The sequence below is a fragment of the Populus euphratica genome, unplaced genomic scaffold (assembly GCF_000495115.2).
Source record: "Populus euphratica unplaced genomic scaffold, PopEup_1.0 scaffold70.1, whole genome shotgun sequence".
Lineage (NCBI taxonomy): Eukaryota > Viridiplantae > Streptophyta > Magnoliopsida > Malpighiales > Salicaceae > Populus > Populus euphratica.
The window spans coordinates 59,898-82,591 of NW_011499950.1; the positions used below are offsets into that span (position 1 = coordinate 59,898).

At 29.4% G+C, this 22,694-nt stretch overlaps 1 protein-coding gene across 2 annotated transcripts; it reads left to right on the plus strand.

Moving 5' to 3' along the window:
- Positions 1-17,563: 17,563 nt before the first annotated feature.
- FRS4 (FAR1-related sequence 4) lies at positions 17,564-21,485 on the plus strand. 2 transcript variants are annotated; one of them, XM_011043754.1, is made up of 4 exons: positions 17,564-17,834; positions 18,624-20,820; positions 20,919-20,972; positions 21,185-21,485. In XM_011043754.1, the coding sequence occupies exons 2-4, from the start codon at positions 18,778-18,780 to the stop codon at positions 21,332-21,334; spliced, it is 2,247 nt and encodes a 748-aa protein (XP_011042056.1). In that variant the 5' UTR covers positions 17,564-17,834; positions 18,624-18,777; the 3' UTR covers positions 21,335-21,485. The 2 variants fall into 2 exon arrangements, with proteins under 2 accessions (XP_011042056.1, XP_011042055.1); XM_011043753.1 differs by having other exon boundaries at positions 17,565-17,834; positions 20,916-20,972.
- Positions 21,486-22,694: the final 1,209 nt, after the last annotated feature.

The following is a 22,694-nucleotide window of genomic DNA, read 5'->3' on the forward strand; positions in this document are numbered from 1 at the left end:
GACATAAAAGACATTTGAAATCAAATGCCAAATTATTGTACATGTCCCTCTTCATGATGATTTTTCTTCTTCTTCAATCCCTTTTTTTATTATTATTATTATACGATATTATTAATGAAAAGAATTTCGGTTCACCTTTCAAGGGTTCTATTTATTTTGTATAATACACAAACCAAGCTAACTTCTGTTAGACGATACGACTTTGGAAAGTTAGACGGCGTCTCTTGGCAAACGAGGGCTTGCAAATTTCAACGCTTGTGAAGGCTTGAGTTGTCGGTAGTCGTCTGTAGCGTTTTGGAAATTTCCAAATGTTCTCCATGACTTGAATGCGTAAGGGTACATTTATTTAAAATTTATTCTATTTAATAATCTTCTAGTAATCCAACAAAAATCTCTTAAAATCACGGCACAACTAAATTTTAAATTTTCTCGTTCACGGCACAACTAAATTTTAAATTTTCTTGTTTAACAAAAATAATATATATCACAATATAACTCGTATTTCACCAAGAAACCTTTGGACAATATTGCCCTCAATCTTTCTTCTTGTTTTTTTTTTTTTTGAGAAAAACAAGTGATGATTAACAAAGGGACACAACGGACTTCTTAGTATGATTTTTCTACCAAATACCTTGTACAAAACAGAAAATTCCCTCCAACATTATGGGAGACATGGCAAAACAATACTTAGATATATGAGTTCTATATAATTAGATTTTGACAAATAGGAGAGTGACAAGTTCTATTTTATTCTTGGGAGAATAAAGTACACTTAGAAAGCTTCAATAATTTATTTTTATAAAAAATGAAAGATGGGTACAATGCTCTGTTTTTTTATTTGTTACATAAACCATAGCATTCTATTGATGCACGCTTAGATGTAATATATTGAATTGGATTTTTTTTAATAATTTATGGGATTTATTTATTTATGAGGGTAACATTAATTATAATTGCAAAAACAAAAGTATAATAAAAATCAACCCACTCGATTTAGAAATTAGTTAGGTTGAGTTTCATAAGAATTATAAAAATTGACTCGATTAAAAATTTATGTTGATCTAGAATTCAGATATTTGATAAAAAAAATTATTAGTTTTTTAAATGATAATATTTTAATTTTAAAATAAAATAAAATTAATCAAAATTAATTTATTTAACCAATAATTTAAATTTTGAGCCTGAATAATTTTCAAATTGAGTTTAATAACTCTGAAAAAAAATATCATTCTTAAACATGATTAGTTATATGATTGTGAGTAAAATATTGCACAATATCACCTTTACCAACCATGTCTAGATTGTCCATGTTGTTGTATTAATCAAACAAAAGTAAGCCCTTCACCTACCTTTCTTTTTCCCTTTTTGGGAGATAATGGCCTCCAAAAATATTGCACCTTGATTTTGGGTTCGGTTCCTTGTAAACGTGAAGAAGAATACCATTGAGAAAATCAAGTCTAAAGTTGTATCAAAAGTTTGCTAAAATAACCTTTTTATACTATGTAGTTCATGACCAATCACAACTTGTATGCCATTGCATCATCTTTTAGACCTTGTTTTTTTTCTTTGTTTTAATCATAACCATTGGGTTTCCCTGCGTGCTAGTACATTTATTTCACACATTCATATCTCGAATTAAAATATAAAAAATAGCAAAATAAAGTTTCTTTTAAAAGTACATAAGATTCAAAATAAAATAGAAAAAACAAGTTAACATTGGGATTCATAAAAATCACCAGAAGACAAACCTCAATTCGAGTGGAGTGGGAGCACAATGATCTCAAAATTTACTTTATTTTATTTCCACTAACGACACAAAGATTATATAATAAGAGAAGTGTTTGTCTTTGATGTAAAGTTTCAATTATTTTTTTCATTGCATATCTTTTACACGTGACGAGCCATATCTTGGCATGTGCGAATCTTAGGGTCCAGAAAATATAAATAGCAAAAAACTAAAAACTAAAAATCAGTGCCAGTATTGATGCGAACAAGGTCGCCTTCCATGCGTGTTCTGCTGCAATGGCATTGGACCACCCTCCATCATTTTGGGAGAGCTTTTTGTCAACGTTTCGTCCATACAGTAAATTTGAAAGCTTCCACTTTTATTGTAAAGAATGATCATTTTTTTGCTTGCACCTGAACGATGGAGAAATTGTACAATTAGGATATTAATAGGAAAAAACTGATGTAATAATATTGTTTGATTTTTTTTAATGTAATAATATATTTTTATTTTATTGTATTTTTTTAAATACAATAAAATAAAAATATGTTATTCCATTAAAAAAAATCAAACAATATTATTACATTTTAAAATACAATTAAATAAAAATATATTATTATCTAGCTCAACCGGTTGATCAATATGTAATGGTCGGTGAAACCGGTCGCCTAATTTAAAAAATAACAAGTCATTTGATTAAAAAATAACAAAAAAAATCTTAAATTTATTAAAATTAAAAGGCTTTAGAGAGATCTATTATATTCAAAGATTTGATGGCCTGCATAACAATGCAGTGACTACTATAGGGAAAACAACACTTAAAAACTCTAGTAAAAATTTAAGCGTGATCCAACGATCTGATAAAAAATAGTAACTCTTTTGATTCATTATTCAAATTTGGTGCGACCAAATCTCCTTTGTAGACCTAAACATATATTACTAGTCCATAAATATATTTGTTAAATCATCCACATAATCTGTCAGCGACAAATCTTTATTTAGTTATGGCAAATCTATATTTAACTGCTCAAAATTACTCGTTATCACAAGACCGTTTACATCATTAACATTAAAAAACAACGGACAACTACTGTTTGGATAATAAGTTTTTGATATTTTAATTAAAATCTATTTTTGAGTCTACAAGTTAGATAAATATATATATTTTGACTTATAAAATATATTTGAAAGAAAGAGTTCATAAAACTATGATTTTTATGTGAAATGATTGAACGGTTAATATGACTAGATTCAATCGGCCGACCGGTTGAGCCGTATGATTGGATTTTTACTTTATTACATTTTAAAAGTGCAACATTTACTAAATGTTGCTATTTAGAAATGTGACAAGATTAAAATGTGCAATTTCTTCAAAAAAAAATTCAAACAGTGTTATTCCATTAATTTTTTATATTTACTTTGATAATTTGATTAAAAAAACATGAATGATATGGTGGTTTTTTTTTTTTTAATTAAGAGAGTCGCTTAAAACACTAGGTCCTGTAACACATGATTTCAGCAAAGAAGTGCTGGCGAGGATATGTATGGGTTCTTGTTTTTGTACTGGGTGTGTGCTTTGTAAATAAATCTTTAATTTGAAAGCATAAATTAATGAATTATGAGTGGATTTTATATATAAACATTTTACTTCTCTCGTTACTTTTAATGTGATATCTTTACAACTTACATGTATATCCAATAAATTTCTTCCTTATATATAAGCTTGACTCATTTGAACATGACTTCTCATTTGGCAGAATTATTTAGCAATTTGAGTATGATATCCACTGTTAATTAGAGCTTAAGCGACAATCGTTACTTGTTCTAAGTTGAGCCATAGACTTTGATACCAATTTGTAAGGGAGCTGCTTTGTGTTCAAGAAAATGCATGGGAACTGCACATGTACATAAGACCTTCTATCCAAAAGTCTAGATTAATGAGTTACATTTTTTTTTAATATAGGATATTTACCACTTGCATATGTACCCAGCAATCAATTTAAAATATAGTAAATCCCTTTATAAATCAAGCAAATTCTAATTTGTTATTGAGGTTTTTATCTATTAAATTGAGAATATGTAAATCTAGATCTTCAGATTAAAAAACTCAATTAAAATTTAAATTTTGAAAGCAAAGAAGCTTATATATTTGGTGCATTTGTTAAGAAAAAAACCTCATTCAGTATGATATTTTAGTTCGAAGTCCCATCACTAACATCTTAAGAGAATTGAAATATTTATATTTAGCTTATTCCACTCATGAAAATCATTCTAATTTTCAATCTTGATATATGCGGTTGAGATTAATTTTTTTATATATTCGAAAGCTATATTGAAAAAAAACCCTTGATTGTTAAGACTCATAATTGAATTGATCCCTATATTAATCTACATGTATAGAAGCATAGAAACACCCATGCACACCAGAATTATGAAAGCATAATTCACATATATATATATATATATAAAGTATGGTTATTTTATGAAATTTTAAGCACAAATCTTGACTTTGTTGCATGATTAGTCACCACTGAATAGATAATAATTGAGGCGGCTGTCCACATAATCAATTTCCATAGAAGCTTGGATTTTTTAGCACTGTTGCTTGAATCAGAAAACGAAAGGAAAGGAATTGCTAACAACTGTAGCTGACCTTCCCCAGTAAGGTAGGTTAAGACTTTAGATCATTAATAGATAAAGATTAACTAGTTAACATCATATGTGCTTTTCTAGATCTAAATATCTCCCAGGTCAAAGTACAAATCCTGCCCCCACACCCCCACTTCCAAGCCATTAAATCTTGATTTCATTTGTTAATTTCTCTTAGCTACTCTTTCCTTCGACAATATACACTTTCAAATTTACATTCTAGCCAGTGTATGACCAATAAATTTTGAGTATATTACTATATGTGTGTTTTATACATTATTAGTTAGCATTTGAATACAAAAAAAGAAGAAGATGAGAATAGTTAAAATAGAATTTAATTTTAAAATAATAAAAATTCATTTTAAAATTGCTTAAAAACAAATTTAATTTTATGTTTGTCTTTCAATCTAAACATGTTAATTTCTATCATTTCTGTATTTGTCTCTTCTATTCTAAAACATTAACCAAATATAATCTTAAATATTTTATAGCATCAGTTAAATAAAACAAAAAACCCCAACTTGTAGATGAACGAATCAATAATAATTTTTTTTTTTATGAAAGCTACATTGTTTTGTTTTTCCTAAGAATAACCAAAATATATTATTTCACTTAAAAAATAAAAAATAAAAATAATATTGTTTTAGTTAAAAAAAATGATATAACATCATATTAATAAAAAAAATTAATTGAAATGAAACTTTGTTTAAATTAGATTTTAAGTTAACAAGGTATTAAATTAACCCAGTGAGCGGAACTATATTTTATAACTATGTCTGGGGTGTGGGGACAATCCATTGCATAGAATGTCGAACAGGTCAAAATTGAAGAAAAATATATCATTTCCACATAAATTCTTTCAAGAAAAAAGCTGAAGAAGAAGATTTTCATTTTGCATGAGTCGTGTGAGTGGGTAGCAATCTTTAATTCTTGTGGGCCTAGGTGCTCCACCTCTTTCAGAAATTAGAAGTAGATTGGTGTTCGATCTATACTTGGATATTCATATCATTTTTTTTAATAGATAAATTCAATAATTTGAGTTATTTTCTTGATCTACTAGATAAACTAGTTTTCTTTGCATATATATAAAGCAATCACAGTAACATAGGGGAAAAAATTATACAAGAATAAAAAGATAAGCTATTTTCTTGATTTTGTTTAATAAATTTATTTATTAAAATCAATTTGTAATAGAAATTGATACATATAAAATTTATTTAATAAAATAAAAAGAAAAAAATATTAAATAAGGCTATACATATGAAAATATAATAAAAATAAATATTTAATCTATATAAAATATATAAAAAAATAAATACAAATGAATTATACTAATCTCTTAAAAAAATTAGACACACTAAATATAATTAAAAAATAATTACTATTTCAAAAAATCACAAAGAAGAGGTATTAATTAAAAATAAATTTTAAAACTATTGTAAAAAACATATAAAAAAATATTAATAAAAAATAAAAATTATATAAAAAAAAGAGATCGGATAAGAGCTCGGTAAACTAGGTCAAGCACCTGGCCCATCAAGAAAGGGCCCACATACATGCTTGATTTTTTTTTTCTTTTGAGTTAATGTGAGAGACACATGTTGTCTGTTCTATTCTTTAATTAAACAAATAAATGATATATAATCTATAATTATCTAGATTTTAGCTATTGTGGTGATTGGAAAAATATAATTCTTGTTTTTTTCATCAAAAAATCTATTTTTAATATGAAACACCTTTTGACCCTTGCTAAATCAATCCATGGTCTCCAAAACCACCTTAAAACTATAATCAGATTGAAACCAAAAATCTTTTCGTGCTTATATTTGTTTTTTTAAGTGCTTCTAAGGTAAGGGAAAAAAAACCCTAATATTAACTCTCCTTACCATATAGAATCATTTGATATAAAAATAATTTTTTTTAATAGCCAAAATCATCTCCAACAAAAAATTTTTCTCTTTACACTGAAATCCAGTGACCCCCCCTTTCCTCCATAAAAAAAAAGGACTTTAAAAAGAGGAAAATAAGGTTTGATACTAAAATAGATTTTTAAACAATTAGAGGGACTGATTAATCTCATAGCTAAAGAATATAGGGGGACTAAAATGAACTTTTAAAATGAATTTTAAAACCACCACTTATTTTACCCTCATTTTTCACAATAGTTCTCTGTTTTCAATTCAACCCTCCATAAAAATATGCAATTGGATTCTAATATGGGCTAAAAAGGGCTTAATTATGCAAAATCAAAGTTGAAGTATTAAATTGAATTTTTTTAATAATCATTATAACAATCGACAATGATATGTGAGAGGATTAACCATGATAAACAATAAAGTCACTACAATAAAACTTTTATCTCTTTTAGTTTATTCATTACTATAAAATCGATAAATACAAATGAAAATACTAAGGGGATATTTTTGTTGGTAAATTGCCTAGACCTGCCTCCTTTCTTCTTCTTCTTCTTTCTTTTCTCTTCTCTCCTCAACTCCTTCTCTCCTACTCCATGCTCAAGTATGTCTTTTTCTTCTTTTCTTATTTTTCCTTCTTATTTTTTTAATTAGTATGCTTGATGATTTTTTTTCTCTTATTAGCTCCACTTGCAACTACATTAAGGTAAGAAATTTTTCCCTATATTTTTTTATTTTTTATTTTTTTTGTTCTTAATAATTATATGAATGTTTTTGGAGGATTTTTTTTTCATATGAGATCAATTTTTAGTTGATTTATTTATAGGACTTTTAATTTTTTTTCATATGAATTTTTTTAGTTGAATTTATATTTTTGTGTTCTTTATTTGTTGCAAATTTTTTTGAGTTGATTTTCTTTTTCTTTTTTCTAAGCATTTTGAGTATTATAGAGTGTTGATTAATATTAATTTACTTATTTTATATTTTTTTAAAATATATTTTTAAATAATTACTAATGAAATTACATCTGGTTTGTTATTAAAGGAATTATTGATGGAATAAAATATTTTTTTTGCTCACCTTTTCCTTGAATAAATCTATTGGTAATAATAATTTTTTATTTTCAACAGACTTACCAATAGATAAAAAATTACTGACGAAAGATTTATTGATAGAAAGTCTCCGTTAATAATTTCATCAATAAATTTTTTATCAATAAAATGATAATATAAATATCAACGGGAAAATTTGTTGATAAATCTAAAGATTGTGGTCATCCTATAATATAATAATTATTCCTACTAGATTGTATATTCATCCATGCAACTCAACTAAAGCGAGCATCTATTTATTTTTCCATATTTTTCACCTTATCAAACATAATTATAAGAATAATGTTAGTGGATGGTGCGGTGTTCTCTTCTTAATATATCCATTACGTAGCTCCCCACTTTATGATTTCCAAGAACAAGATAGTAACCTAATTGGATGAAAACGTCAGGTATTCACTACCGGGTTCAATAATTAATATACAAGATAGCAATATACATTGTGTATAGAAATTAGAGTTATCAAATCCTAAAATTACTATTTTAAACTATAAAAAAATAGACAAAAAACTCTAGTATTTTTTGAAAAGTCTAAAATTCAATAATACAATGAAAAAAAATAACAGATCAACTGTTTATATAGAAATCAAAACTAGCCTTATCAAAAAAATCCAAAACTAAATATGAAAAATAATTAAAATTTAAAATTAACTAAAAAAATAATTTAAACAATAAAAATATCATTTTCTAGACCTAATTTGAGGAACTTCCAGATCTAACCCAGTTATAGTTAGTCAATCTTGTTATAAAACTAGACCCACAAAGCTTTCTAATAAAATTTAAGCTTGATTCAATAATTCCACCTAAAATTGAAACTGTTTTTTAGACAATATATTTGAAGAATCTGAACTTTTTGGCAGAATTTATTTTATCTATATAGTACATGAACACATCATAAACACTTTACACTTTATAATATGGAAAGAAATGATGGCCTGTACCAAGAATAGCACGGAGGAATCGAATAGGGCAGAGGAATTTAGGGCAAAGATTCCCACAAATGCTTGGTGGGTGTCTGGCTGATGTGGAAGGCAAAATATGCATAAACACAGCACATGCGGGTAATTACTTTCTCATAGTAATCAAGGGGCCAAAGACATTCTCTCCTAAGTTGCAAGAGCCAACAAACAGCACTGAATATCTTCATCTTTTGTATAAAATCTCCAAGTCCCATTTTGACATTCCTGTGGGAAGTGCTTTTCTACCTCCCACATCGTGCTGCTTGAATGCCAGCTTGGGAACCTTAGGGTTGCTTTTTCATCATTATGCTTCCACTTCCTTTACCAGGTTAATTTGAACAAAGACAATTTTCGTGTCCTTGGCACCTTTTCATTTGATTTGTTTTGTTGGAAAGGAAATTCCAAATCACTCGTCTTCAAACAAAAATACCACACTTACATCATACACACACACACACAAAAGAAGTTTTTATTTTATTCCTTTTATTTTAGCACAATTAAAAAAATGGAAGAAAAACACATTGATAAAAATATTTTTTTAAAATAACAAAGTTGAGAGAGTCAGAGATGATATTTACAATTCATGAGTCGATCATATTTAGCTCTTTTAAAATTACAAATTGATATACAAAAAAATTAATTTGATGAGAGAGGAAAGAGAAAATTTTTTTTTAGAGATATGCCAAAACTCTAATAATAACATCATTAGTATTATAAAAACAATTCTCAACAAAAAAATATAGTGATATCAAAAAAACTTGTTGACAGAAACTAGAGTGGGTTGCATGAGTTACTTAAAGATGATAGGGTTTGGTTGACCTTCTCTATTGTTATTAGATTTATCTCAATGAGATTGTTTTGATAATACTAGTAATGTTATCATTAAAGTTTGGATATGTATCTAATATTTTTTTTTGTTTTTTTTTGTTTTTTGTCTTTCCTCCTTCTCCTCTCATCTTAATTTAGTTTTTGGAAAATCATTTTATAATTTAAAGAGAATCACTTATAATATTTATAATTTGTGAGTCACAAATCTTATCTATAACTCTCTCAACCATATTGTTTTTCTAAATAATTCCTACATGATGTATTGTTTTGTACGAAAACTCTATAACAAGATAATTGGTACAACAATCTTTGGGAATATTCATATTTTGTTACTCGTGAATTATTGTGATATATTTTTTTTCTCATATTAATATTATTGTAAATTTTTATTATATTCAACTGAAATTAGAAATTTAAAAGTAGAAAACATAATTCTTCATAATTATATCTATTTTTAAATAAAAAGTTTAATGATGCTGTTAGCGTGACAGGTGCTCTAATATGTTTTTTTGTTAAAGGATTGTGACAATTAACAAGAATAAAATTACATGATAATAAATCTTTAATTTATAAAAATCTAAAAAGAAATAGGAAAAACTTTAACACACACACGAAATCAAGCTATATAATAAAACTTATTGTACGAAAATGTAATAATAAATAACCACCATTTGCGCGCGCGTGCATATATATATATATATATATATGTATGTACCTTCTGCTAATCCTTTGAACCTCATCTCTCATCCCTCCTGCTAATCCTTTGAACCTCATCTCTCATCTAAGAGTTTGGATTAGGGACCCTTAAATAGTAATTTTATTTCTTAACTACTTTTCCAATGTTCACTCGAAGACAACTCTTGCTCGGTTTAGCTACAACCAATGACATCTCGATAAACATGACGAACTTGGACCACCTCCTTTACTCTTCAACGCTAATTTAATACCGACAACAAGTCTTATAAATATTCACGGTCGATATTTATTCATCTTCTGCCATGGCTTTCTCGTCTTCTAGGAGCATCGTCATTTATTCATAAAAAAATACGAATTATTATTTTGTTGAATTAATTTGCAAATCATTAAATTAATTTTTTTATTAAACCAAAAACCATTTTATTATTTTCTTTTAAAAATACTATTGATGCTACGTCCCGTGTTTGTATTTATATTAGGTTTGAATGTGTCAATTGAATTACTAAATAATAAGATAAATTAATTAGGTTTGATCGGATCATTAATTTATTTGATTTCAGGTTTTAAACTCCAAATTATCTGATCAATCTATTTAGATTAGGATTGAATTTAACAACTATATGATAATCTTAGCTTTGTATTTGAATACGACATTCCAAGGATGATAAATGTTGATGACTACGTGACAGGGAAAAACATGATGGAGAAATACAAATTCTTGTATCCATTGATGTATTCCATGCTCTTGAAGCTGTAACGCACAATGATTGCACTACAAGACAACTCCATACATGCTTGATGCGTCTTTGGCTTCTTCTTTTTTAGCCATGGATAGATTACAAGATATTGTTCGCAGCATGCCCCTTTTCCTCGAATTAAAGAACGCAAAATAAGGAATCAAAGTCTTTTTGCTATGTATATAAATTAATATATAGGACAACTTGTACTTGTGGATGGTCACTTTGTTAGATTAAGATGGGTGTGACTGTTAAAAGCCAGATTGTTGAAAAGAAAGATAATCAATATAGTGCCATAATTTCTGATATTTTGATAATTAATTCAACTGAAATGGGTGAAGAGGAAATTAAAAAAAAAATAGAAGTGCAGGAAATTATTTATTTTTATCTTCTCATTGAATATCTTACTATTATAAATTATGGGGATGCTCCTTTTTCCCCCCTCTTGATTAGAGGTTTTAGCTGCCATTTCAACTCTATTAAAAAAAAAGAAAACCCTACTTGCCCCTAAAAATCACCATCATTTTAAAGGTAGTTTCATGTAGAAATCTATTGGGAAATTCGGACAAGTGATGTATTGATTATTGTCTAGGCTAAGTGCACTAACATATAATATTTAACATGGTTTAATAAATTATTTATATTTACGAAAAAATAACATATTATTAGAAATAAAAAAAGAATACAATATAAATATATAAAGGAGAAGGATCACATTCACTCTATTCAATTTTCAATTTTCATTGCTGCACTTGCAGCTGCTGCAATAATAGTAGACACTGCAACTACTCTTTTCTTTTCTATTTTTTTATTCTCCTCACACTCTCTTTTATTTTTACTCTCAAATAATATCTTTATTTATAAAAAATTTAATAATAGATAAAAAGCCATAAATTATGGCACAAATAATGATAGCACATGGATTACACTATTTTGTCAGTGACTAGTGCAACTATTATTGTAGCCTTTTAATAATAGCTTTTCTTTTTTTTAGAGTAGGCTGCAAAAGTTGTTGTCCATTAAATAACAATATCCCAACAAAATTTTAGTACTTAAACTCGAGAAGATCCAAATGAATATATATATATATTTGTTTTTAATGTGATGACATTAGCTGATCAAAAAGCAATGCAATGATGCAAGTAAATTCTTTTATCTATATAGTTTTTTAGGTTAAGATTGCATGTTCTTAATTTATTCGTTGAACTAGGTTGCTTCTTCTTCTTCAATCTGTTTCTTTCTTCTCCTTTTTCTCCTACAATGCCCTGGTAATATTGACCAAGATCTGCCCTTCGTTAATGTATTTCTCAAACAACAGCATTTAAAACATGAAAAAAATTAGCATGCAACCAATGGATAAGGTGCTTGTACTGTTCTGTTTTTCTCAGGAAAAAATCTACACCAGGAAAAAATTGGTGGTCAAGGAAGATTGTTCCTCAATAATGTGTGGCCACTTTTTTGTGCTGTCGGTGTATTCTTCACTGCTAACAATTTTTTTTTTTTAAATAATAATATGCTACTAATGACCAAATTTGAATTGTTATAATAAATTAACTAAATTTTAAATTAATATAAAAATATTGATTTAATTAAATTTAATAAAATTTATAAATTATCCCATGACTTGGTCAAATTTATTTAAATCAAACAAAGATTACTTTAATAAAAATAATTAACCAGTGGGTAAACCAGCTCTTTTTTTGATAGGATCCAGAACATAACAGGTTGCAAGTTGTAATAATTAATTATGGTATAGCAAATTGACATGTACATCGATATTAATCTAAAAAAAATTATACCTATTGGTCCAGAAGATCATAAGAGATGAACCCTTTCCTTCCCCCAAAGACTTTGGACATGAGACCAGCATCTTTCCATTTATAAGGAAAAGGTTGTGCAAGCTTTAATTTAATGCCGACAATGAGTCTTCAGATATTCACGGTCCATATTTATTCATCTTCCACGGCTTTCTCGTCTTTTAAGAGCATAGTTCTTAGATCCAATTCCCAAGGTTCTATTAAAAAAAATTAAATTACTCAGTTTTTAAATTAACTTGAAGTAATTAGATCAACTAAATTAAATTAACAAAGTTTAACGGGATCAATATTTTATTTAACTTAACTAAAAACCCATCCCAGATTAAATTTTAGATTCTAAGTTATCCGGATCTATATATTTATAGGGTTGAATTTAATAACTATATTTTTTATTAAGTTATCTTTTTTTTTAATTTAATAACTATTCTTGAAAATTATAATCTTATATTGATTTAATTAAATTTAATAGAATTTATAAATTATCTCGTGACTTGGTCAAACTTATTCAAATCAAACAAAGATTATTTTAATAAAAATAATTAACCAGTGGTAAACCAGCTCTTTTCTTGATAGGATCCAGAACAGGTTGTAAGTTGTAACAACTATGACATCGACCAATAAAAGAGTATACCTATTGGTCCAGAAGATCATAAGAGATGAACCCTTTCCTTCCCCAAAGACTTTGGACATGAGACCAGCATCTTTCCATTTATAAGGAAAAGGTTGTGCAAGCTTTAATTTAATGCCGACAATGAGTCTTCAGATATTCACGGTCCATATTTATTCATCTTCCACGGCTTTCTCGTCTTTTAAGAGCATAGTTCTTAGATCCAATTCCCAAGGTTCTATTAAAAAAAATTAAATTACTCAGTTTTTAAATTAACTTGAAGTAATTAGATCAACTAAATTAAATTAACAAAGTTTAACGGGATCAATATTTTATTTAACTTAACTAAAAACCCATCCCAGATTAAATTTTAGATTCTAAGTTATCCGGATCTACATATTTATACGGGTTAAATTTAATAACTATATTTTTTTATTAAGTTATCTTTTTTAAAAAAAAAAATTAATAACTATTCTTGAAAATTATAATCTTAGCTTTGTATTTCAATACCGCGACCATAAGATGGTCAATGCTGATCATTCGGTGACAGAGGAAGACATGAAGGAGAAATAGAAACATCTTTGTCTTGTATCCTATGACGTCTTCTCATGCTCATGAAGCTGTACCGCACAATGATTGCACTACAAAACAACCACATACTTGATGGTACTATTGCTTCTTCTTCTTCTTCTTCTGCCATGGATTAATTACAGGATATTGATCGCATGATGCCCATTTTCCTGGGATTAAAGAATGGAATTAAAGAATAAAAGTCTTTTTTGTTATGGATATAAATTAATATACAGCACAACTGGTACCGGTGGATGCCCGGTCATTAAGTGATTAACCAAGATTTTATCCATATATTTTTATATATTTTTTCAAAAAATATCAGATAAAAATAATATATATATATTTTTTTATAATTTTAGTTTTTTTAGGCGGATATGCATTATTATCAAACAAATCTCTAAATATAAAACTGTGTTGGGTGTGGGACAGACCCAAAAATTCTGGGTTTAACGCTTTCTAGATCATAATAATTGTTAGGTCTAGTCAATACCAAACCCAAATGACATTGAGTCTAGTACATGTTAGACCCAACATATAGGTCAAACAAGGTGTGTGAGACTCGATGTACGGGTTAGGCAGCTTGTGCGAAACCCAACATGTAAGGTCTGGTAGACACTACTAGCATAGACAAAATTTGGGTCTAGGGCATGCTAGAACTAGCACATTTGGGTCTAACAGGTGTTACCAGGCCTAATAGTTTGGCTTGACGCACTACGAGGTAGGCCTATTATGTGTTATTCAAGGATGTTGAGCCCAAGGATTTTTTTAGGATTTTTGTCATCAAATCTTGGGTATGACCAAACTCTCTACACTCATGGATTCAAACATAATACTTGAATTTAATGTTATTAATTCTATATATTTTTATATAAAATTATAAAGAAATTATTTTTAACAAATAGGTTTAATTAAACAAGTTTACACTTCACCAAAAACATTAGGTGTATTAAAGTATCATATGGCGTACTATGTTTCCATCCTTTTACTAGATAAAATAAGTGGAATACAACTTAAAGTATTATAAATATAGAATTACACTCCAGCCTCTTCTCTCTACAAAATAATAAGATTTATGAGCTATAAATATACTATGAATCATTCAAAATAAAGATCAACAATCTTCATTCTCTACTATATACATACATATTTAAGAGCACCTCTCTCTATAATATTATTGTAGAAAGTCACCATATTCATCAAAAGAAATCTTTTTCAGGTATTATCCATAAGTCACATTGGGTTATCAAATATCAAGTACAAGCTATCAATAATATTGATTAGGAAGAATAAATGTGATTGCTAAGACCAATTAATTAACTAATTATTCAATCTGGGAACTTTATTCCTAAACTATTTGGATTTTTAAGATTTTATCAATTAGATTATAATGGATGTGAGTGTTAAAAGCTAGATTGTTGAAATAAAAGATAATCAATCTATCATAATTTTTGATATTTTGATGATTAATTAAATTAAGATGGGTGAAGAGGAAATAAAATAAAAAAATAAAAGTGCAAGACATTATTATTTTTTCTTCTCATGGAATATTTTGCTATTATAAATTATAAGGATGCTTTCACTTTTTTCTTCTTCTCTTGATTATAGGTTTTGGCTTCCATTGCAACTATATGAACAACATTCATATATAGGAATTTGATGCAGTGAAAGCTAAAGGAATAATAATAACATAGAAAATACATAAATTTTAATGAGAAAAGATGTGAATCTTAAATTCACAATTTTGTTATCTAAAAATGAAAGATCGTAGATGTAGATGTGAATTTTAAATTCACAATTTTGTTATCTAAAAATGAAATATATGGTGGTTGCATCCTTAAAAGATGTACAAGACCTTTAAATAGGCTAGTAAAAACTATGTCTATTAGAAAATAATTTAAATTAAAAAATATTCAATAAATTAAAATAAAATTCTAAATAAAAATAATAAATTAAAAAATCCCAAGAAAATAAAAAAATAGCCTAAACAACAGCTTTTGGGCTTGATTTTAGAAAATCCAAAGATAAAAAAACAAAAAGCAATATGTAATGTTGTTGTTCCTTAGAAAATTACATGTAAAATTACCTAAAAAAATTTTAAATCCAATCCAATAACCGCATTTCTTGTTATCTTGATTTTAAGGTGTTAACTTAGTTTAGCGTAACCAAACTTCTTTTTCAACCTAGATATGTTCTACTAGTTTATAAAAGCATATGCTAGGTTATGAACATAATATATTTGGATCAAATCCTTATTAAGTATCATCAAATCTTTAGCCGAATGCTCAAAACTTCAATTTTTACAAGCTTGGTTGCATTAAAATTTTATTACTTAAACTCAAGAGGATCCTATTATTTTGTCATCTAATTCAATTTAAGAATCAATTTTTTTTATAGTGATGAAATTAGAGGATCAAGACAATAATTGTTAAATAACCATTTCAACCTAAATCTTAAGCTATTAAATGAAGTCTAAATATATAATTTATATTATTGTTATCTAATACTTGAAACTTGTATAGGTTCATATTATTTTATGTTTAATTTTTATCAAATAAATAGGAATGGTGAGATTCGAACTCGTGATTACTTGATTATCAAAGCTCTAATACCATGTTAAAGAATCATGTTAATCTAAAATCTTAAACTATTAAGTGAGGTCTCAAGATACAATTTATATTTTTCTCTAACAATGATATGATGCAGAGAAACATTTTCTTGTTTTTTTTGGGTAAAAATTTCATGTACTTAGAGTCTGTTTATTTTTGTAGTTGATATAGATATTTATGTATATAGTTCACCAAAAAAGCTAGAAAAAACAAGAAAAATTAACTTTTATAGTTTAATTTTATACATAATAAAATTATACCTCACCTCAACCTTAATTTTAACCATAAAAATAAACACATACTTAATTTCTTATTTGAACTACTTTCCTTCTTTCCCCACCTTTTTGTATCCCCCCAACACAATGGAAATATTGACCATGATTTGCCCTTCGTCAGTATATTCCTGAAACAACAACATTTAAAGCATGAAAAAAATGGCATGGAACCAAATTTTGAATGGATAAGATGCCTGTGTTTTGTTTTTTCTCAGGAGAAAATCTACACCAGGAAAAAACTGGTGGTCAAGGAAGATTGTTCCTCAACAACGTGTAGCCACTTTTTTGTGCTGTCGGCGTATCCTTCACTGCTACAAAAGTCTTAAAAGAAAACAAAATAAAGCAAAATAATACGTCCCGTACGTAGTTAATAAACTCGTAAATTAATTCAGGCTCATTTTAATTTAAACTATAAAAGATATTAACTCAACAAATTTGATAGATTTGCTGCATTAACGCATTACTTAGTCAAATCAATCAAATTCTACTTAGACACCATCAATGATTTCTTTAATGAAATAGTTTTTTTTAATAAAATAATTTACTTGATAATCCAAAACCCTAATTTTTTCTTGGATGAGATCTCTGGCCAATTCTGACGGTGATATATATACCTATTTGTCCATAAGCCCATAGGAGATGAACAAGCCTTGAGTCTGGACGAGGCTTTTCATTTTTTTTCATCCACTCCCGAGAGAAATGGTGAAGGCCCAATACACCAATACGAAATTTGGATAATTGGCTAAAAACTTTAATATTTGAATGCATTTTTCAAAAGAGAAGAGAAGGAAGACAAAGGAAATTAAACCAATATGCGAACTGCAAAAAGAAAATATGAAATCAATCTTTCAATTATATCCCCCAAAAAATTATTATTTTAATATATTTTTAAATAAAAAATATTTTTTAAAAAACAGATAGTAAAAGCTCAAGATATGATAATGAGCGAGACCTCATGAAAGTTGTCTTCAGGGACCGAAATGATTATATGTTTTAATTTGGTGACTAACTTGATGGTTGCCCAGAAAAGAAAAGCCACTTGCAATGCCACTCGCACTGTCCTACCGAAAACCCCCTTGACTTCCTCATAGAGAATATGCAAAACACCCCTTAACCTCCACGCGTCACCACCACAAAACGCTTGGTATATCACTCGAAGCACAGAGCGTCGGAAAAATCTGAGATCATCCTCGCTCCCTTCTCCTCCTTCACAGACCCGAAAACCCTAACCCGACAACGAAATCTTCGTGTCTCTCCAAAAATCGGATCTTTTTCAACCTCCAAGACTCAATCTTTAGCTATTGTATTTGTGGGGACTCAACACTTTAGCAAGTTTCAGGTACTTAATGATTTTTTTTCCAGCTCAAGCTCTGTTATTAAGTCTTCTTTTGAAAGTTTTTGAGATGTTTAGTTTCGTTTTTGTTGGAATTTATGGAAAGAAGAGATGGGTTTGTTTTTAAATTTGTCTGTGAGTTCTTTATTGGAAAGTTTTGCTCTTTATGTGTTTTGAGCTGAAAGGGTTTGTGTATTTTTGGCTTTAGAAGAGGAATGATGGAGAGTTGTGGAATGTTTTGCATTTTAGATGATAAAAAATAGCCAAAAATTCGGTTTTTGTGTTGAAGGTGAGAAGGAATACATGTTAATGTATAAATTAGAAATATTAAGTTGAATTTGTATCGAATGGTTTTGTCGAGATTATATGATATTTTATGAATTTAGTTAGATAAATGGGAATGGTTGGAGTGAAGAACAGGAGTGGCATGAATGCCGTGAGATGCGAAGCTTCTGTTCTGTGTGTTAAATGATTATGAGCATTGTGTGTTGTGTATGGAAGTGGAATGCAATGGAAGGAGAAGGGATAGGAAAAATATTTGGAAACGAACCAGTATATGTTAGATGGATCAATGGAGCACAACGGGTGGATGATCTCATTATATTGGTGTGAGATTTGTTGTGTTTTATTTTTTGTTTTCGTGTTGGGAGTTATGATGCTAAATTCATTTGGACTTTTTTGATGCATTGTGTGTTTTGTTTGAGATCGAGGCTTTGCACGGTTTGGAATGGATGTTGCTTTGTTAACTTTATTTCATGCTGATATGGTTTGTCCAATCATGTTCTTTTGTTTTAGGTACCATGGCTATGAAATCATAAGTCAAAAATTTATACTACCTCCATCTGAGGAGATTTTGAACAACATGTGTTGTATACTTTATGGAGGACTGCAGATTTTGATGTGAGCAGATTGGGGATACAAAGCGGATCTGAATCTTCTCACTACAATAATGGATTCCAGTGTGATCACAGGCAGTACAATCCCAGAACCTCGTGATGATATTGAATTTGAATCACATGAAGCTGCATATTCATTTTACAAAGATTATGCCAAGTCTGTAGGCTTTGGTACTGCTAAGTTAAGTAGCAGGCGATCTAGGTCATCAAAAGAATTCATTGATGCAAAATTCTCATGCATAAGGTATGGGAATAAGCAGCAGTCTGATGATGCCATTAATCCACGACCTTCCCCAAAAATTGGCTGTAAAGCTAGCATGCATGTGAAGAGAAGACAGAATGGAAAATGGTACATATACAGTTTTGTAAAAGAACACAATCATGAGCTTTTACCAGCCCAGGTGCACTTCTTTCGAAGCCATAGAAATGATGATCCTCTTAAGAATGACATCCGGATACGACGACGAAAGAATCCGTCTTCAGTTTCCAAACTTTTTGGTGCATATCAAAATGTGGATTGTTTAGAGGGTTACATGAGAAATCAGCATGATAAGGGGCGGAGTTTGGTCTTAGAATCAGGAGATGCTCAGGTATTACTAGACCTTTTTATGCATATGCAGGAAGAGAACCCTAAGTTCTTCTATGCTGTTGACTTGAATGAAGAGCATCGGTTGAGAAACTTGTTTTGGGTTGATACAAAAGGAATGGAAGACTACAGCAACTTTGATGATGTAGTTTGTTTTGACACTACATATTTCACAAACAAGTATAAAATACCATTAGTTTTCTTTATTGGGGTGAATCATCACATTCAACCCACATTGCTTGGTTGTGCATTGATAGCAGATGAGACAGTTTATACTTTTGTTTGGTTAATGCAAACATGGTTCATGGCAATGGGGGAACGTGCTCCACAATTAATGCTCACTGATCAAAACAACGCCTTAAAAGCAGCTATTGGAGCAGTCTTTCCAAAAACATGTCATTGTTTTTGTCTTTGGCATATATTGGAGAAGATCCCTAGGCAGCTTGGATATTTGAGTCCTTGGCATGATAATTTTATGGTAAAATTTAATAAATGCATTTTTAAATCATGGACCGAGGAACAATTTGAAAAGAGATGGTGGAAGTTGCTTGACAAATTTAATCTTCGAGAGGTTGAATGGGTTCAATCGTTATATGGAGATCGCAAATATTGGGTGCCTACCTTCATGAGAGATGTATCTTTTGCTGGTTTGTCTACAATGTCGCGCTCTGAAAGCTTGGCCTCTTCATATGACAAATATGTGCATGCAGAAACATCAATGAGAGAGTTTATAGAACAATACAAATCGATTCTTGAAGATAGGTATGAAGAGGAAGCCAAGGCAGATTTTGATGCATGGCATGAAACGGCTGAGTTAAAATCCCCATCACCTTTCGAGAAGCAAATGTCGCTGGTGTACACACATGAAATTTTCAGGAAATTCCAAGTTGAGGTTCTGGGAGCAGCTGCTTGTCATCTTAAGAAAGAAAGCGAGGATGAGACAACCACAATGTATAATGTGAAGGACTTTGAAGACAGTCAGAATTACGTGGTGGAATGGAATGAAACAAAATCAGATATTTATTGTTCATGCCGTTCTTTTGAATACAAAGGTTATCTCTGTAGACATGCTATTGTTGTTCTTCAAATGTCAGGTGTGTTTAGCATTCCACCTAAATATGTATTGCAACGTTGGACAAATGCTGCTTTGAGCAGGCATCCCATTAGTGAAAGATTGGATGAGGTGCAAACTAAGGTCCGTCGATATAATGACTTGTGTCGACGAGCCATAATACTAGGTGAAGAGGGGTCTCTTTCACAGGAGAGTTACAACATCGCACTTTGTGCTATAAGAGAAGCTTTGAAACAATGTGCGAGTTTAACTAACTCTGCTGAAACCAGTGCTTGTCCTAACACCTCAGGGAGCATTGAGGAAGAGAATCAGTACAGGAATGCTTCTAAAGAGAGGGCACTAGATCTTCAGGTTACTGGTGCAGACAAGGCTACTAGAAGAGCTGGAGCAGCAAACACAAAGGAAAGTAACCATAGTAGTGCCGTTAAAAAGGGAAAGGTCTGCTGATTGCTGATATTCTTTACTATGTTGCTGTTTTTTTTTTTTTTTTTATCAATAATCGGTGTTCATTAGAACTAGTGTCACGTATGCAGCAGGTAACTCGGTCAGGAGATGTGAACGTTGGGGGACAGGAAGGCTTCCATCTAATGGTTTGTGATACTACCATCTTGTTTATTTTCTTGCCGAATTCTTTTGCAGCCTAATACTCTTTAGTTCTCTCTGTGTGTATTTTCTGAAGAAATCAACTTTATGATGACAACCATTTATCTCCACTTCTTTCTGGGATGCTTTAGTTGAGCCATCATCAATGATCTGCATTCTGAGTTCTTATTAATTTAACGTCCTATTATACTAATCGCAGGGCATATCTGACCTGGGGCCAGCACAATCACATAATATGATGCCAGCACAGTTGCAAAATGCTGTACCTACAGTATTTCATAATATCATGCCGCCTCAGTTCCAAAACATAGCTTCAACACATTTGCACGAGACGAGACTCCCTCGTTAGTATGATTTTGCATTTGCTTGTAAAAAATTGTATTTATTGATTACTGTAACACTGGTCCCAAGAATGCAGGATGTGTTGTGCAGTTGTTAATCTCTGCATGTATGTAAAAGCTTCAACTAATTAGTTATAAGTCTTCTTGGCTCTTCCATTACTCACGGAGACCTTACTCTTCTGTTCTTGCCCGATTTATAATACAATTAACCTTGAGCAAGAAAGCAACCAAATATATAAAACTGATCATTGCATGGCTATTTGTTGGTTCCATAAGTTTTTGTTTGGTTAGTGTTCTAGTGACAAATACACAAGGGTTAGGACAAAAACAGGCATATTTGAGACAATTTTAAAATAAATTTGTATACTTCATATTATCTAACATGAAAAATATAATTTATATTATTTTATAACATAGAATTTTCCTAACAAATTTGGATGATGGGATTCATAAAATTTCAAATGATTCTAACATTGATATTGCCTAACAAATATATTTGGATGATTGGATTCATGAAATTTCAAATGACTATAACTTTGATATTGCCTAACTAACAATTTGGATGATTGGATTCATAAAATTTCAAATGATTCTTCCCATCTTTTTTAGGTGGATTTCTAGGGATTTGAAGGGTTATTGTGTTTGATCTATTATTTTCTTTTAAGAAGAGAGAGAAAGTGCATTGAGAAAGCAATGGACTTGTGAATTTCATATCATATAATTTTGAATTTCATATCATATAATTTTGTAAACTTTTTATGTTTTTATATTTTTATATCGTTTTATATTAAAAAAATAATTTAAAAATAAAAAATATTATTTTAATATAATTTTACATAAAAATATTTTAAAAAATAATATCCACCACCACCGTACTAAACACCCTCTCATTCGTACTAATTTAAAAGCTCCGATCTTGATCTTCTTATGAGAGCCTAAAATAGCTAAATAATAAAAAGTGTGAAAACTTCTCTTTGCTGGACCCTCTTGCACACGCACCACATCGCCAGTACCTAATCATATGAGTATAAAAATGGTATGATGAAAGTGTAATGTAACATAATCATTTGATTTCTCATTGAATGCAGATACGCCACACCAACTTTGGATTTTTGTAACACATATTTTTATTCACCATTTTAATTATTTAATTATCTCACCACTGATAAACTTTTTTTAAAGCAATATTTTGTTAGTGGCTGGGAAATTGAAATATATACTCCTCCTTTTTTTAGTTTTGGATAGTAATATGGTATTTTTATATCATATAGTTTGATTCTAAACAGAGATGGAGCTAGGTTCATTTCAGGGGAGGCTTAAATTAATATGATAATATATATGTTTTGCAGGGCCGCACTGCTTGCCATC